This window comes from Mesocricetus auratus, unplaced genomic scaffold (genome assembly GCF_017639785.1).
Source record: "Mesocricetus auratus isolate SY011 unplaced genomic scaffold, BCM_Maur_2.0 Super-Scaffold_15014, whole genome shotgun sequence".
Lineage (NCBI taxonomy): Eukaryota > Metazoa > Chordata > Mammalia > Rodentia > Cricetidae > Mesocricetus > Mesocricetus auratus.
The window spans coordinates 42,692,319-42,709,314 of record NW_024429186.1 but is presented as its reverse complement, the minus strand read 5'-3'; the positions used below and the strand labels follow the sequence as shown (position 1 = coordinate 42,709,314).

The following is a 16,996-nucleotide window of genomic DNA, read 5'->3' as shown; positions in this document are numbered from 1 at the left end:
GGAGGTGGATGGTGTTCTAAATTTCAAACAAAAATAGCATTAGAATCTATCTACATAGGTTTTTTTTTTTTTTTTGGTTTTACGAGACAGGGTTTCTCTGTATTGTTTTGGAAGCTGTCGGTCCACTATCTACATAGTTTTGACACTTATTTGCGTCTGCTAGACTACTGCTGTGCTACTGAGCTACATCCCTAACAGTAATCATCTCTTCATGGGTCGATTGAGATGCCTTATGCATTGTTTATTGTCTTACTAGACGTGGACATTATGTATATTTATAGAGGGCATTGTTTTAGATTTGAATGTAATTTAAATTTACCACAGATATCTACATGAATATGTAACCCAAAGTTAGATTGTAACAATGTATTAATAAGGCAAAGATGGGATATCAAACAGTTTAGTGTCAGGCAGAGGTCCCAGATCCAGACTCAGCTGTACCCCTAACACCTGTGTGTGTGTGTGTGTGTGTGTGTACACCTGTGTGTGTGTGTGTACACCTGTGTGTGTGTGTGTGTGTGTACACCTGTGTGTGTGTGTGTGTACACCTGTGTGTGTGTGTGTGTGTGTGTGTGTGTGTGTAGTGAATGTAGTGTTCCTTTTTTGGGCTCAGAATACATAAAACAACAAAAACTCATACTGACAGGCCTAGCGTTTATGCTTCCAAAGTTCGACCAAAGCTGATGTTTTATCTCATAGCTCCCTGCTTAGCAGGTGAGCAGTCAGTCTACTGGAGTCTGCAGGCGAGTCTGCATTATTCTTCCTTTGGTCTAAACAGTGAACCAAACTCAGCCTCAAACGATTCTTGCACCTTTTTTTGTGTGTCCATTAAGATTATCTTTGTCTCTTATAAAAGCAACATGGAAGCAAAATTAGTCTCTCAAAGCCTTTTCCCTTCTTCCACTCACATTCAGGCTTAAGCTTTCACTTACTAAAGCTCTGTTATTTGTTTGTAAATGCTTGAGATAGTTTGTTTTAAAATGGCCCTGCAACTTCACTTCCCTTGAGAGGTTTTGCAAGAAGGATTTCTTCTACGTTTTTATTTGCTTTTGCTCAGTAATCAAACTTCGGCTCAGAAAATCTTAACGACATGGAGACTTCCCTTGTTCTGTGGCAGAGCGCAGAGACTCAGCCGCCTCCGGGTCACCTGGGAAGGAGGGACCCCACTCTAACACCAGGGGGCTGGCTGCCACGACGCAAAGTCGGCTTTTTTTTTTTTTTTTTTTTAACAACTGGAAACTCAGAAGGGCTGGGCGGCAACCCGGCCCGGCCCTCAGCCGCGGAGTGGTCCAGCCTCAGACGACTCCAGATAGCAGGGCGGTGTGAGGCAGGCTCGGAGCTCGGCAGCCCACCCTCTCCAGCAGCGCCTCCCAAAGCCAGACGCCGTAGAAAGCGCGGAGTCCCCAGGCCCGGGCTCAGCCGCACCCCTCGCTCCTTTCTCTTCCCTCCCCAGCGGCACACAGGCTAGCACGTGAGCGGGGCAGCGCGTCCCAGCTGGGGCTCAGCTGACCGCCTCCTGATTGGCTGAGAGCAACGTGGGCTGGGGTGGGGCCTGGCCGCCTGCGTCGCTCGCCATTGGCTGTCGGGGAACCCGCCTCTGCTCAGGTGAGGCGGGTCCGCGGGCGCGCGCGTCGGGCTCGGCGGGCGCGAGCACTCCCCGGCTGCCCTCCCCTCGCCGCGCGCCCGAGCGCGCCTCCGCCCTTGCCCGCCCCCCGCCGCTGCCTCAGCGCCTCAGTGCACAGAGCCTCCTCGTCTGAGGGGACGCGAGGACTGTCCTCGCTGCCGTCGTGGGCAGTGTCTGGCCTGGCCCTGACAAGCGAGCGGGAGGAGCGCCTGAGAGCCCGAGCCGGAGCCCGGCGAGCGCAGCTGCAGCTCCCGCCTCGCCGTCCCGGGGGAGGGGGCGTCTCGCCTCGCACCCCGCCTCTGGACTTGCCCCCTTTCTCTGCGCGTGCGGACCGAGCCAGCGCTTAGGCCGGAGCGAGCCCGGGAGCCGCCGGCCGGGAAGGCACCGCGGGCACCGATTCGCCATGGAAGGCGCCGGCGGCGAGAACGAGAAGAAAAAGTAAGCCGGGCCGCCGCGTTCCGAACGGGGGCTGGCCTTTTTTGTCTCCGCTCCCCTTCCGTTCCCCCCAGCCTCGCGCGCCGGGCTCCCCCGCCGTCCACGTCGCCATCTTGGCGCGGGGGGTGGGAGTCGCGGGCCCAGCGCTCGGCGGGGCTGGGGTCTCCGCCCCGGACACCCTCCCCGCGCCGTCGCAGCCCAGCCTGCCCCGCGCGCCTATCCGGCCGAGCCGGCCGGGGCCGAGTACGCCCCTCGCTTCCGCGCCTTCCCGCCCCTGTCCTCCGCGTTAGCCGCGAGAAGCCGGCCCCGGGCGGACCCTGCGCGCGCTGCCAGCTTCCTGGGGTCGAGGCCCTCCGAGGCCGACCCGGGGCTCCCCCCGAGCCGTCTTGCTGAGCCGCGGCCGCCGCCGCCTTTGTACGTTAGGGAGTTGCTCCGGGGACCCGAAGATGCGAAGATGCTAACTTTCTAGTTTGCACGTGCAGGTTGTGATCTGGAAAAAACTTGCATCCTCCAGAGTAACGGGAATTTAGGGAAACAACAATTTTTACAAACTTGTGCCTGCATCAGCTGACAGGAGAGCCCAGACGTTGTTATGAATATGTAAAAGCCTCTTTTCACTCCCGAAAATAGCTTACTGATAGTTTTGGTTAAACTTTTGGCCGATAATTTAATGAGATGGGGGCTGGGGGAGACTATATAATGCGAGCAAATGAAACTCATCAGTTAAAAATGTTGCAAATTTGTCGAAACACCTGAGAAGAATTGTATCAGAAAATACATCCGAAGTGAGAAATTGTCTCTGAAAAACTTAATGTGAGTTTATGAAAACTCTTGTGGTTTGAGTCTAAGGAACACCTCATAGAAGTGTGGGTGCAGCTAGTAGTAAGATCGACCCTGCCGCCAGCACAGTTTTGTCTACTTCAATATTTTAACCTTGAGGAAATCAGTTTAAGGAGTTGAAGGTTTATAGGAAGAGCTGTGGTTAGAAGGCTTGCTGAATTTACTGTTGAGTCCTTCCTGTCTTCTGGAAGAGATTAAATCCGTATCATATCAGCAGAAGATAAACTTACTCGTTTTCTTGCTGTTCTGTGGGTCCCTTGTCTTGGTCCTTACTCCATAGAAAGTTCAGGTCTCAGTTTGAGTGCACCAAAGGAAACACCTTGGAAATGTTTTAAAGTGACCAAACAAGTCTAGACTTAACTCCACGAGTTACCAGAATTAGTTGCAATTAATTTTGCAGAAGTGACTACAATGCTTTTGATGAAATGATGGGGCTGCTATAATCTAAATATTAGGCAGATTGCTATTGTGTAGTACCATTTACTGTCCTTACTAAATACTGAATTATATTTAATACAACACCAAGTTATACACCAGTCATTTCTTTGTTATATGCAATATTGTTTTAATCAAAAGTAATTTGATAATGAATGAGTGAATTAGTTGTGCATTGGGCCTAGTTCTAAGTGGTTTTTAGTTTTTCCTCAGACCCATCTGTTATTTAATTTTTCTCATTTGAGATGTTAGCAGCTTTAGATCAGATGGGATTATATTTCTTAATATAGAGGTTCTTAGTATCGCTAAAAGATGATGAACATATGAGTGATGGGTCTCTCAGCAACCTTTAGGTGCTGTTTGTTAAAGATGTACTTCTGAAATCATAGTTTATTTGAAAGATTGAGGTAAAGATTTTCTGTCTGTAGCTTTTCCTTCTTAAATTCACCTCCAAAGTGAGCATGGGGGAAAGAACTTTGCTTTTTTTAATAGAGGGTATAGAAAACCCAAACCTTGAAAATTTGGAAGAAAGCAGAACAGAAAATGCATAATAGATTTAACAGTGGGTATGGGGTGTTGACTTTTTGACTGTTGGGGCTGCACTTGACTGACTTAACATGCATGTGGACTCTTAAGATTTCAAAAACATGTCAAGCTCATGCCCTGCTTCTAGCTTCAAGCTGAGCCTCTCAAAGTTTTCTAAAACAAGTAGTTAATGGGCCACTAATGTAAAATCTCTTAAGAAACACATTTCTTAATTTTCCCTTTAGCTTTGCCCACTAAAAATAAAAAACTGATTTATTAATAAACTTTCTTGTTACAATTCAGCTTTCTCCCTTGTTTGAAGAATCAGCATTCTGAAAGTTTTGGAGGGTAGGGGTGGGGAGGCAGAGAATTACCCACAAGTTGGAGTCCCAGGCCTTTCCACTTGTGATCATTGGCAAGCTAGTGAATATTTCTGGATTATATGCCCCACTCCCAGATGATAATACTAACCCTCTAAAGATGAGGTAATGCGTTTAAAGCACTTAGGCCAACATGGAATGGGAGTCTTTGTAACATTTCTTATACTTGAAAATAGGTGTTAACTGGGGAAGTTATAGTTCAGACTTCCATAACCATTTAACTTTTCTGTCTATATGTCTATCTGTTTCTAAATATGTTTTAGCTCTTCTGTGCTAATTTTTTCTCTGTAGTCCCCAAAATGAAGAGACTGACATTGAATTAAAAGGTTGAAAAGGGGTTCTTTCCTGTTGAAGCAGTATCTAGCATCAGTTGATTTACTGAGCATATGATACACTCTAGACCCCCTCATCACAATTCCTCATTACAATGTTTCCTTCCTAAATAGGTCATTTTGAATTTACTGTGGGCTCCAGTCATAAACACATATTCTAGTCATGCTGTTCATTTCCGCAAGAGAAACCTAAAGTAATGTAGTTTTAGCACTGGTAGTAACTTTTTGTTGTTCTGATTACTGGAGTTTTGAGTAGACTAATTTCTGTAGGAATTCAGTAGCAATATGGTGCTTTGCTTATGCCTACCTCAATAGTTAAGACATTGGCCTTCATCTCAAGGCAAGACTTTGAATTTGTATTGGTCAGATGTTTGCAGCTCATTTGTATGAAATATGGGTTAGTAAACTCTCCTGTTTAGTGTTTACTGAGCTGTCAGGGTATTTTAACATGCTCCAGTTCATTCCTGTAAGCACCTTGTGAAGTCTAAAGAGTGTCCCAACCCTTTCTCTGGGTTAACTTCCATTGTCTTTGTGGCTCTGATAGTGTCCAGACTCAAGGTTTTTAGATAGATATTGTGCTTACATTCCAAATTTTTGTATGTCAACCATGTTGTATAGGAGGCTAAGGCAGATTAGACTCTTGACTTTTTTTATATAAGAATTTAAAACAGTTTATGATGTTTGGTTGTAAGATAATATTTCCATACACGAGTAGTAAAGATTTAGGTTAAACCTCTAAATACAGTTTTTAAAAAGCTGGTTATCAGAAACACTGCATCACTTTTTTACCTAAGATTGTTAACAAAGGTCCATTTCCTTATTAATAGAAAGTAGTCTAAATATAGATGTGGGGTTGAACTGCCTTCTTACCAAGAAATTTATTTTTTAATTCACAAGAAAAAAACTTATTTTGTTTTAGTCCCCTCCCCCCTTGAAACTAGATAACAATAGGTGGGTTTTTACCTAGCCTTTTGCTACTTGTGGTATAGATATTTAGTGGATGTTTTCTGCTTGATTCTGAAGGGTTTGGAAAGGATTTTTAAGGAGCCAGTGTTGTCATTGCTCAGTGTTTCTGGTAAAAGTATAATGAGAATGTTTCAACTGACTAAGTTTTTAATTGTAACAACATTCTTAAAGTATCAAGAATGAAATACTTTGTGTCACATTTAATTTGATATTAATGCTCATCCTTTCTCCAATAAAAGTTGACAAACTTGTCTGTTTGCCAGGCATAGTCTTTTAGACAAATGTAATACAAAATTCTAAATTCTAAAGCAAAAATTAAAGAGATTACTCCTTGACTATTTTCCTACAGCGTTTGAAGTGATTGTGTATGTTTTATTTAGTTGTTAAGAAAAAGACTTAACATAAAATTTCCTATTCTGGCCATTTCTAAATATAAAATGTATCAATGACAGATTTTGCCATGTGACCATCTTTTTGCAAAACTGAATCTATAGCCATTTTACAACTCCCAGCTTCCCACTAGGCTTAGACCCCTGGTACCATCATTCTTTCTGAATCACAAACCTGGATGCCTCGTGTAACTAGAATCATACCGGTTTTGTCTTTCTGTGAGTTTCATTTCAGATGATGTCTTTTAATTCATGTTGTAATATGTGTTAAAATTTCCCTTCTTTCTAAGACTTTGTGTTGTATAATTATGCCACATTATTTGTTCATCGACACTTGGATTCCTTCTCCTTTGCTTCTGTGTGTTGCTGAGAACATATGTGCAATTATCGCACGAAGGTCCTGTTCCCCGGTCAGTCCTGCTAAATTATAAGGCAACAAGTCAGTTTTTGAGGTGCCACCATATTTTTTCCATAGCAGTTTCTACCTTTTTAATATTCCTACCAATAGTACACAAAGCCCTCCCTAGCACTTTGTACCCCCACCCCCAGGTGGGGAGGGCAGGATATTTGTTCTTTGTGGTAGCCATCCTAATAAATATATTGAGGAGGTTGTTTCTTTATTGGCTTGTGGATGGTTAGTAGGCATGAAGCTACTTACAATAAAACAAAATATCAGTTAATGTTAAATACCTTTAAAATGGGAGCGAGATTTTTCTAGTAGCTTAGAAAGAGTTGGCCTACTAGACTTTTATCAGAAATATTTAGTGTCAACTAGTGCTTACTTGTTCTGGTGAAAATAAAACCTCATTAAGATAGTAATTGAAATGGTACCATTTTTATAAAACAGAATGATCTCATTTAATTTTTCTGTTCATGTCCACTATCACTTATTAATGTTTTCTCATTGAATTCTACTTGGTTAGAATACTAAATATAAAGATTATTTTAAGGTGTCATTTTGGAATTTTATTTTCTTGTTAATGGGAAAAAGCTAGTGGTGGAACATAGCTTATGTTTTCAATCCTTGGTTGTTTAGAACTGTCATAATTAGACAAATCAAAAGTATTACTGTTTTCACTGAAGAGTGACAAGTGTTTTCTATTTACCCCCATTTCCTAATAGTTTGTGAAGATAAGTTTGTCCAACTAAAACCACTGTTAAAAAAAAATAAGCAGAGTTTAAGGGTGGAAATTTGGAGTCTTAAAGTAGTTTGATATATTTTAGTTCTTATGGGTATTTTCTTATAAATGTAGACACTAAGCAAGTTTCTGTAAAGAGACCGCTCCTTTTATCCATTATAAAATTGGGTGCATGCTTCTATAGGCAAAGTCTCAAATAGATTGAATTTGAAGAACATCTAATAAGAAATACTGGCACACGTGAGCCCTAAGTATTTGAATGAACAAATGAAAAAACTAATAGAAGATAATTGGATGAATACAGAAACTGCAGAAGATCTTAAAGGGTGCTGTTTTCTTTTTTTCAAGTCTTTTCCTATATCCCCTCATTATTTTTCATAGAAACCCTTCTTACGATTTGGAATCTCATGCTTTTTTAAATCTTGAATTTAATTTTCTGTCACCTTTTTGATACGTTTTCTATTTATTAGAGCCAAACTAGAGGACATATTTAGTTAATAAGCATAGCTGTGTAATGTGTCCAAGGCCTAGGAAGTAAGTTAGTATCCTTTATGGTATGTTAAAAATGCCTCTCTGTTCTCTATGTTCAGAACACTGAGTAAACAAGGCATCTGTGTATGGGTGTGGAAAGTCTGCTAGGTAAACGTGTGGAAAGTATTCACTCTTGTTTGATCTTTAGCAAACATTTATTATGTGTGGTACACCGGTCCATCTCGAGTGGATAAGTGCATATTCTCTGGAACCTGGCTGCCAAAAATGCCATTGTGTACCACTGAGTAATACTTAGCTTCCCATGCCTCTGTTTCCTTTGTTACAAGCATTGAATGTATGTATGTACCCTTACACAAATATGATATAGAATAATTAGAATATTAATGATAGCTGTTAACTGTACAAGTATTTTGTTGATGGAATAACAATGACTAAAATAAAAGTACTCTATCTACTGGAAGGGTCATCCATAGGACAACCATAGTGTTGCAGGCTTGGAGGTAACAGTACTATTGAGGTCTACTACCTTGAAGAAGGTAATCAATTCAGTTTTGCTCTAGTAAACAAAGAACATTCCAGAATCTCTTGAAGAATTTGGATACACTTCAGATCTGGCCTTTAGGTTTTTATGACCCGGCTACAATCCAAGCCTTCTCAGAGAACATTTAAACTTTTTTTCTTTTTAAAACACAACACAATTACAGCATATTTCTGTTTTTATTGTAATATCTATCCACACATAGTACAAATATATATGTGTATATATAGAGAGAGAGAGAGAGAGAAAATTATAGAGTAGAAGAAAAATTGAAAGTTCTCTTCCTTAACTACCACCACTACCAGCTTGATGAAGCAATTACTCTTAAAGTTTATTGTGTCTCTGATAGATCATTTTAATTCACATAATTCCCTATTTATATAGCTTAAAATATATTTGTTGTGCCCAGCTTTGGTTTACATGTATTCCTTCACTTAATCTTTTTTCCTTTAATACTATATCTTAACTATCTTTCATTGTTTGCTATAAGAACTACATCATTCCTTTTAACTACTATAATACTTGGCATGGATGTACCACTACTATTGTGCTATTATGAACAAGACATAGTGAACAGCCTGAATTTAATTATATAATCTTAAAGTGATTGTTCAAAATCATAGCAAAACATTAGTGAAATACCTAAAAGTATGTAGAAAATGTGCTTGTAATTATGTCATTTAAAGATCACTGTTGACACTTAATATTCATCTCGTGTGTGTGTGTGTGTGTGTGTGTGTGTGTGTGTGTGTGTAAATTAAAGGCCAACCTCCAGTGTCATAGCTCAGGAACTATACACCTTGTTTTTTGAGGCAGTCTCCTACTTGGGACCTGAGGCTCACAGATTAGGCTAGGCTGGATGTTCAGTGAGCTCCAGGGATCTGCCCCTCTCTGCCTCCCCAGCAATGGGATTACAGATATGCAATACCAAGCCGACTCTTCTGGGGGTTGAATTTGAGTCTTTATGCTTATGTATCAGACACTTTATTGAGTGAATAATTTCCCCAAATCTGTTTTTTATATAAGCACGTAGATATGATTTTATTAGCTAAAATTATACTATTTAATATACTTTCATATCCTTTTTCACTTTTTGTTAGAATTTCCTTTTTGTGTCTTAACCACGTGTTCTTATAGCATAGTGGCTCTAGAGAGGTGGTATTATGAGTTAAAGCACTGCTGTTAAGAATGCCTGGGTTTATGTGGATATACTCCTATCCCAGCGCCCAGGAGGCAGAGGCAGGCAGTTCTCTGGGAATCCAAGACTACCCTGCTCTACAAAGGACATACATAGGGCAACCAGAGCTATATAAAGAGACCCTGTCTCACACACATACAAAAAAGGAATGCCTAAGTTTAAAACTCAGTTTTATTACTAACTAGCTGGTGTGACCTAATACTTATATGATAATGTTTGGTGTTATTTTGGTTTTGCTAGCATTTGCCTTGTGTTAGACGTTGTTTCTAGATTTTGTTACTATTAACTGATTAATTATGTCTTCCTTTAATTTTAGGCCTTTGAGATGAGTATAAATTTATTTACAAGATAAAAAGACTTTGACTTAAAGATAGGGAAAAAATTGAAAATAAAATTATTACAACAACTATTTAGAAAATGAAAGCCTATATTCTGGCACAATGAAAGCCTAGGCAGGAAGATTGCCAAGTCTTGAGGCTAGCCTGAGCTATGTCTCAGGAAGTCAAAACATGAAATAGAACAAAAATTGTTTTATAGAGGCTAGCATATCATTAGCATTACCCTTAAGCTTATACAGTCTTTAATAGTTTTTACCCCTGAGAAATATTAATATTCAGCATTTGATCCACTGAATTTTCCTTCTTCTTCTTGAGTAAGTATGATACAACTTTGAGAACATCTTTTTGAAAAGCACATAGTGCTTTTAAGTAGTGCAGATAAATATCATTTAATGTTTAATTTGAGATTATACTTCTAATTTTGAGATTTCAAGGCCTATATCATAATATTGAAGCTTTAATTTGAAGCATAATTGATGACCTTTAGCTAGAGATCAATTCATTCCTATCAATGAGTATGATTTACATATGGTAAATAAGCTTTAAACTATTGGAGTCTGTTTAAAATCTATTAAATGTGTATCATAACATAAATCTTCTTTTGAATGCCATTAGAGTGCTATATTTCTACTTGGGAACATTAGTTATGTGTTTCAGACCTGTAATGTGGATATCTTAAAACAAAGATGAAGGCACATGACCTCAGCAACTACTGAAGTATAACGTTTCTTCTGTTTTGATTGATTGTCTATCAACATGCAGAGTCCACAAGCTGTTCCCAGCCCAGAGTTCTTGCGTACCGGAAGATCTTTATATCAGAGCACTTCATGTTCTCCTTTGCATTATCACATCTAGTCTGAGGCGCTATTCCTCAGCTGTCTCACTCCTTTGTCTGAGCCCTTTTGGGTTCCCTTTAATTCTTTGTTTCTCCTCACTGTATTTTCTCCTTCAGCTGTCTTTTTTCTCTGGCACTACCTAAAAAGAAGAAAGTTAAAGGGTAATATTCTTTAATTTTTCTTAATAGATACTTAAATTCTCTTCCCAACATCTCCACAAAAATTTCTTAAATCTTGGTAAGGATAACAGTAATAAGGCTAGCACAATTGCCTTCTCCCATATTTGTAGTAGATATTAGCATCATTTTCTCCCAGTGGTCTCATGACTGGCTTCAAGATTTTGTTCAATAAACTATTACAGGGTTTAAACTAGCCATGGAGGTAGCCATACTTCTTTCTCCCCCTAGCCCTACTATGGTATTAAAATTATTAATAACTTGAAAAGAAAGCCTGTGGGCTAGGCAGATAATTCAGTCAGTACTCTTTTGTTTTTTTGTTTTTTGCTTTTTGTTTTTGGCTTTTCGAGACAGGGTTTCTCTGTGGCTTTGGAGGCTGTCCTGGAACTCGCCCTGTAGACCAGGCTGGCCTCGAACTCACAGAGATCCGCCTGCCTCTGCCTCCCGAGTGCTGGGATTAAAGGCGTGCGCCACCAACGCCCGGCTCAGTCAGTACTCTTTGTAGAGAACTTGCATTCAATTCCTAGAAGCCCTCTTTAAAAAGCTGGCTATGGTATAACATGTACAGTCACAGCTTTGGTGAAACAGGAAGATCCTTGATGCTTGCTGGGCCAGCCAGTCTAGCATACTTGGTGAGTTCCAGGCCACTGAGAGACCGTGTCTCAAAGAAAAAAGTTGGATTGTTTGGATTGTATTTGGGGAACCACTTGAGTTTATTTGCTGATCTCTCCACACATGTACACCTAAGCATACACAGACGCAGAAAGAAAACATTGGACATATTAGGTACAGGTATATTATAATAAAACAAAGTTGGGGTTTGATCATTACCTTTGACATTTAAGTAGGAATTCTCTGGATACATTCAAAATCATTTGATTTGCTAATCCATTTTAAAGATATTTAATGAAACTTAAGAGGTTTTAATGGATAGAAAAGATTTGAAAACTATGCAGATACACAGAAATTATGAACACCTATTACTTCACTACCTAGAGACCCTTGTTCACATTTGGGTGTGTGTGCATATATCTGTTTAAAATGTAGGGTAACCTACTTTTTTAAAAAATCTGTATTTTTTTTCCAGTCTTAAAAATGGAGAAGACTTTAGAATTCTATAGGAATGGTGGTTAAACAAGATAATAGCGCTGAGGGTGTAGCCAAGTGTGTATGGCTCTCACTTTTCTTTAGATATTGGATATAGTCTGCTTATCATTATGACCTTTACAGCAAAACTAATTCTCAAAAAAAAAAAAAAAACAGACAAAACCAAAAGTCATCAGAAGGGTAGATGCTTCCGAAGACTGTAGCTAGGATATAATTTACAGGGGACTATTAACGGGTTAACTAAAAATGTTTGTCTTGGTGTATATAGCAAACACTTAAATATTGCCAATAAATAGTGCTGTTTGAAAGGCTGAATGAAAGGCATTACATTGTATAAATGTTCTCCTATTTCCCTACTTGGCATATTTAGAGTAAATCTAAAGCTCCCTGTCATTAACAGAGGTAGGATTAATAATGGCTTTTAATTCACGTTGCTTAACTTGAGAAATGGAGTCACTGGGTCAAAAACCTGTCATTTCATAATACTTTCAATTGCATTGACTATTATTTCCACGAAAGTTTGAACTAGTTTATACTTTCTCCAGTATTGAGTGCCATTTTCTTTCTTTACTTTTTATTTTTTATATGTGTTTTGTTTGTACATATATACACCATGTATGTACAGTGCCCAAAGGGGTCAGAAGAGGGCATTATATCCCTTAGAACTGGAGTTACAGATGGTTGTGACCTGGCTGCCATATGGGTGTTAGGAATCTAGCCCAGTCCCCCTCTAAGAGCAATGACTGCTCTAAACTGTGAAAGTATCTCTCTAGCTTTAAAAGAGTGCCATTTTCTTGAACTTTATCATCTCTAATGGTTAATTTGAAAGAAACCCTAGAAGTATTCTTTTTATTGCATGTGATGAAATATTACTCGACTAGTGTACTTAAGAAAACACAGTTGTAGCTCACACTGTTTAGCTTTGGTTTAAGAGACAGTTAAATTGAGAATCTCAAATTCTGTGTCTTCAGAATGTAATTTCTGGCTTTATCTGATTGTTACTTGGCATGTATACTTCTGTATTTGCATGCTATTGTAACTCTGCCCTTCACAGGCTACCTATGTAGAATTAAAGAATGTAACATTCACACATCTACATGCATGTAGTTTATGATTAAAGAAAAATGAAAAGAAACTCCTTTCCTTATTTGGCTATCAGTTTCCTGGAAGAATGCCAGTTTGCCCTGCTTGAGTTATTCATTGTTAGCTATGTGAATGGGATTTTCTGATTACATGAGTCAAGTGACTCACTGTAGATTTTTTGGTTGTCTCTGAGATTATCACCACCTCACACATAGGGCAAGACTGTGACCAATACTGGCATTGCAATAATGGGTTGTGGGTTTTTGTTGCAAATGAGCCAAATTGGTATTCTGTAGCTGTTTTTTAAATTTTTTCTCTTATAATTAACAAATTTATCGATCATTTTCTGCTATTCTATCTTCTTAAGAAATAAAGTGACAATGGCACGTGTGTCTCTAGGTCTGGCGTATGGGTTAAAGTAATAGAAATCATTACTTTAGAGGATGTGCAAAAGTGAGAACAGTTCTTGGTACTCAACATTCACTTTTTAATGCTTATTAAATTGTTTTCAGAAGAGTTCCACTCTTTTGAACTTTGAAGAGTCTGTTTAAAATTATTAAAGCTTTTTTCTAATCCAATAAAGAATGAGGTCCTTGAGCCAAGTTAAAATGAACTGTAACCATGGTAAAATAATTAATGCTCCTCTTTGTTTTTTCCACATATATCTAGACTTTGCATATTAAAGGTTCTGTTTTGTTTTGTAATGTATCCTAAATATTTTCCATAGTGATACTAATAAAGAGGGAATGGATTTTCCGTTGTTATAGAGCAGGAACTTATAGATATTTTCATATTCTTTTGGTATCAAGAATCCTGTCAAATAGTTTTTAACTTATTAGTAAAGGAAAGCTGGAAATTGCCTGTCTTTGTAGACAACACAATTAAAATTGTATTTAAATGATTCTTAAGTTAGAGCCTCCACTGTGAATGGATTAAGAAATATTGCCTTATTAAATATGAATAAGTTGATTGTTTTTTCTATTTTTCTTTAGGAACTGGAGAGATAGCTCAGCAGTTAAGAGTGCTTTGCTTCTCTTTCAGAAGACCTGAGTTCAATTCCCAGCATTCACATTACAGGCACTCACATCCACCTGTAACTCAAGCTCCAGGGAATCTGACATCCTCTTCTGGCTTCCAATACACACAAGCACACATGTGTCACACACACATACAACTACACCTATAAACAAACATTTTCTATTAACTATTAATCACAAAGCTAGCATTAAACAACTATGGCCTGCAATTACTCATGTATTACAGATATTTGTGTATCAAATTCATTGATACACTAATTATGTTACTAATTACACTAATAATTTTGATGGTTCAGGCTATAACTGAATAGTTTTGATATAGTTATTTTTACTATGTTCTACTTTATTATATTTTTTAGTACAGTATGATTTTTAAGCTTAGGGTTCTTGGAACATAATGGCCTGGATTTAGGTTTTCAACATTATTTTTCAAGATTTTTAAAAATTTATTTGTACAGGTGTTTTGCCTGAGTGTGTGTCTGTGCTGCATGTATACCTGCCAGTAGAGGGCATAAGATCCCCTGGACCTGAAGTGACAGCAGGTTGGGCATCACAGTGTTAGTGCTGGGAACTGGATGTAATCTTGAGCTGAGTGTAGTGGTCCATGACTGTAATCCAAGCCCTGATGAGGCTGATATGGAAGAATCTCAAGTTCAAGCCCCGCCTGTACACTATTTCAAAAGGGTAGGGGATCCCAGATTAACTTGGGCTAGAGCATGGTAGTGTTTAACAAATTGTGGATGTTCCTAGTCATTCCTGTAATCCCTTAGGCTACAATGTGAGATCTTAAATAAACAAAGTAACCTTTTTAGTGATTATCTGATATCAGCCTGATCACCTCAAAAACACTTATGGCAGGAGTGTAAAACTATGTAGAGGTCAGGCTGGAAAGATAGCTCGGCAGTGAAGAGCACTGGCTGCTCTTCCAGAGAACCTGGGTTTGATTCCCAGTGCCCACATGGTCGCTCACAGCCATCTGTAACTCTGGTTCCATGGATCTGACACCTTCTCATCTCTTCAGGCACCGGCAAGCAAAACATCCATGCACATAAAATTAAAAATAGGGATCATTTATAATCCAGAATATACTTAATTTCCACCAAAATGAAAACAGTTTTGTAATTCTCATAAAATGTGCCTTTAGCACTGCTTTGACTTCTTTGATTGAAGTCCTGCCATGTTGTAATAAGTCACCAGATCTGTCTGTCTTTTAAATGTCTGAAGGTAACTCTCATTTTATTTTAACTTTAAAATTACGTGTTAAGTGTCTGAAATGTAGAAAGGCATAGACCACTTTAAATATGGAGGCATCTTTTTTCACATGGAATCTGAGACTACTACATATGATAATGTTACCATTTTCACAGACATGGAAATGAGATCAGAGGGTTTTTACTCAGAAAATTTACTATCATTGGTTGGGAGCAATTAGAGTAGATGGTGAGTAGAGATTCTTGTATTACAAGAACTTCTTTGTCATCATTTTACAACTTCTTCATCATGGTTAACTTTTAGAACTAATGAGGGGGAAAACTTCGAAGTATGATTTCTGTGTGTATACTTCTAATCTTTTATAAAACTTAATCATCCATCATATTCAAGGAAATCATTTTAAATGACATAATCTCTTCGATATATACAAAAAGTTTAGTTTCTCTTGCCTAAATTTGAATCTATTACTGTGTCACAGTATCTAATCAAATAATCTGAAAGAGGTATTGTTTGCTCTTGGGTGATGTATCTATAGATCCAGCCAAGTAGGGATTAAAACATTCTGGTGGAAAGTAGTATTTCTACTGAACAACACACAATCATTCTTCAACAGTGTAGCAACTATAAATCCTCTAGAGAATGTTACCATTTTATTTGAGACAGGAACTTCTGCAGATATTGGTATCTTTAATGTGGAGGTGGAAGGGGCTTTTGGAAGCAATTGCCTAGAATACAGAAGCATGACTAATGCAAGGAAGGTGCTGTCTGCACTTTGTAGCCTTGGGTGCACATCGGTAGATTCAGCCAACCAGGAATTGAAACATCTTGTGGGGGTTTGGGGTTGCATCTCTACTGAGCACCCACTGTTCAGTGGGGAGTAGCTGGTATGATTTAGGTAAAACCATTAACACAGCTGTTACTGATGAACCACTAATTCTTATGACAGCTGTAGCATTCATAAAGGTGTTTAAACGTGATTTTTTTTTTGATCTTCATGTGCAAAGCCCTTGCTTCCATCCCCAGCAACATACACACATGAATTTCAGAGAACGGGGGGGGGGGGAGGGGACCACAAAATTATTTATTTGACTGTCTTTGAACCCTACTCATATTTTTGAGGCAGTATTATTTTATATTTTATTAAATTCACAGGAATACTTAACTTTTTGTCATTATTTTTGTAGTGTATTTCCATCAATTAAATCTCACACTACATAGTGTTTTATAGTATATTTAGTTACTATAGCAAAAAATATCGCTGCCATTTTTCAAAAATTACTGGCCTGTATTTATTAAATTTGATATAAAGCCAGTTCTCTGCTGGTTTTTATCTTATCTAGTTAATAACTGCCTGTTTAGTTTTATGCCTATTGAAATTTGATTTGTTAGGTTAGTTTTTGTTTTTTGATTATTACTAAATAATAAAACAATGCCTCTTGATCCATAGTTATTGGAACACTCAACAAATCTTTGATCCCTGGTATACTATAAGGTGCTTTGCTAAGAACATAGAAAATGTGTGTGCAGTTTTTATTATAATATGAATTATTCCAGGTTTTTAAAATTGTATGTATGTGGGTGTTTTGCCTGTATGTATGTCTGAGCAGCACATGTATGCATTGCCCATGGAAGCCAGAAGATGGTATTGGATCCCCTGGAACTAGAGTTGCAGATGGTTAGTTGAACCCCAGGCCCTCTGCAATAGCAACCAGTGCTCTTAACCACTAAGCCATTTCACTAGCCCATTATAACAAATTTTAACATGCATCACAATCCCCAAAGGGAATTCTTTTAAAAGATTTCTGGGCCTTACTCCTCTGTGTCCAATATAGGAAATCTAGTCAGTGATTGACCTTTGACATATATAAATACTTATTTTTTCTTTATTCAAATAGTTCTGATAAATTAGTTTCA

At 38.6% G+C, this 16,996-nt stretch overlaps 1 protein-coding gene across 2 annotated transcripts in view; it reads left to right on the top strand.

The window, feature by feature from the left end:
* The first annotated feature begins 1,695 nt into the window (after nucleotides 1-1,695).
* Nucleotides 1,696-16,996, top strand: part of Hif1a (hypoxia inducible factor 1 subunit alpha) — a 44,498-nt gene continuing 29,197 nt past the window's right edge. For both annotated transcript variants that reach the window (XM_040742934.1, XM_040742933.1), the window contains exon 1: nucleotides 1,696-2,062. In XM_040742934.1, the coding sequence (XP_040598868.1) occupies nucleotides 2,028-2,062 (35 nt within the window). In that variant the 5' untranslated portion in view covers nucleotides 1,696-2,027. The remainder of the gene's footprint in view (nucleotides 2,063-16,996) is intronic.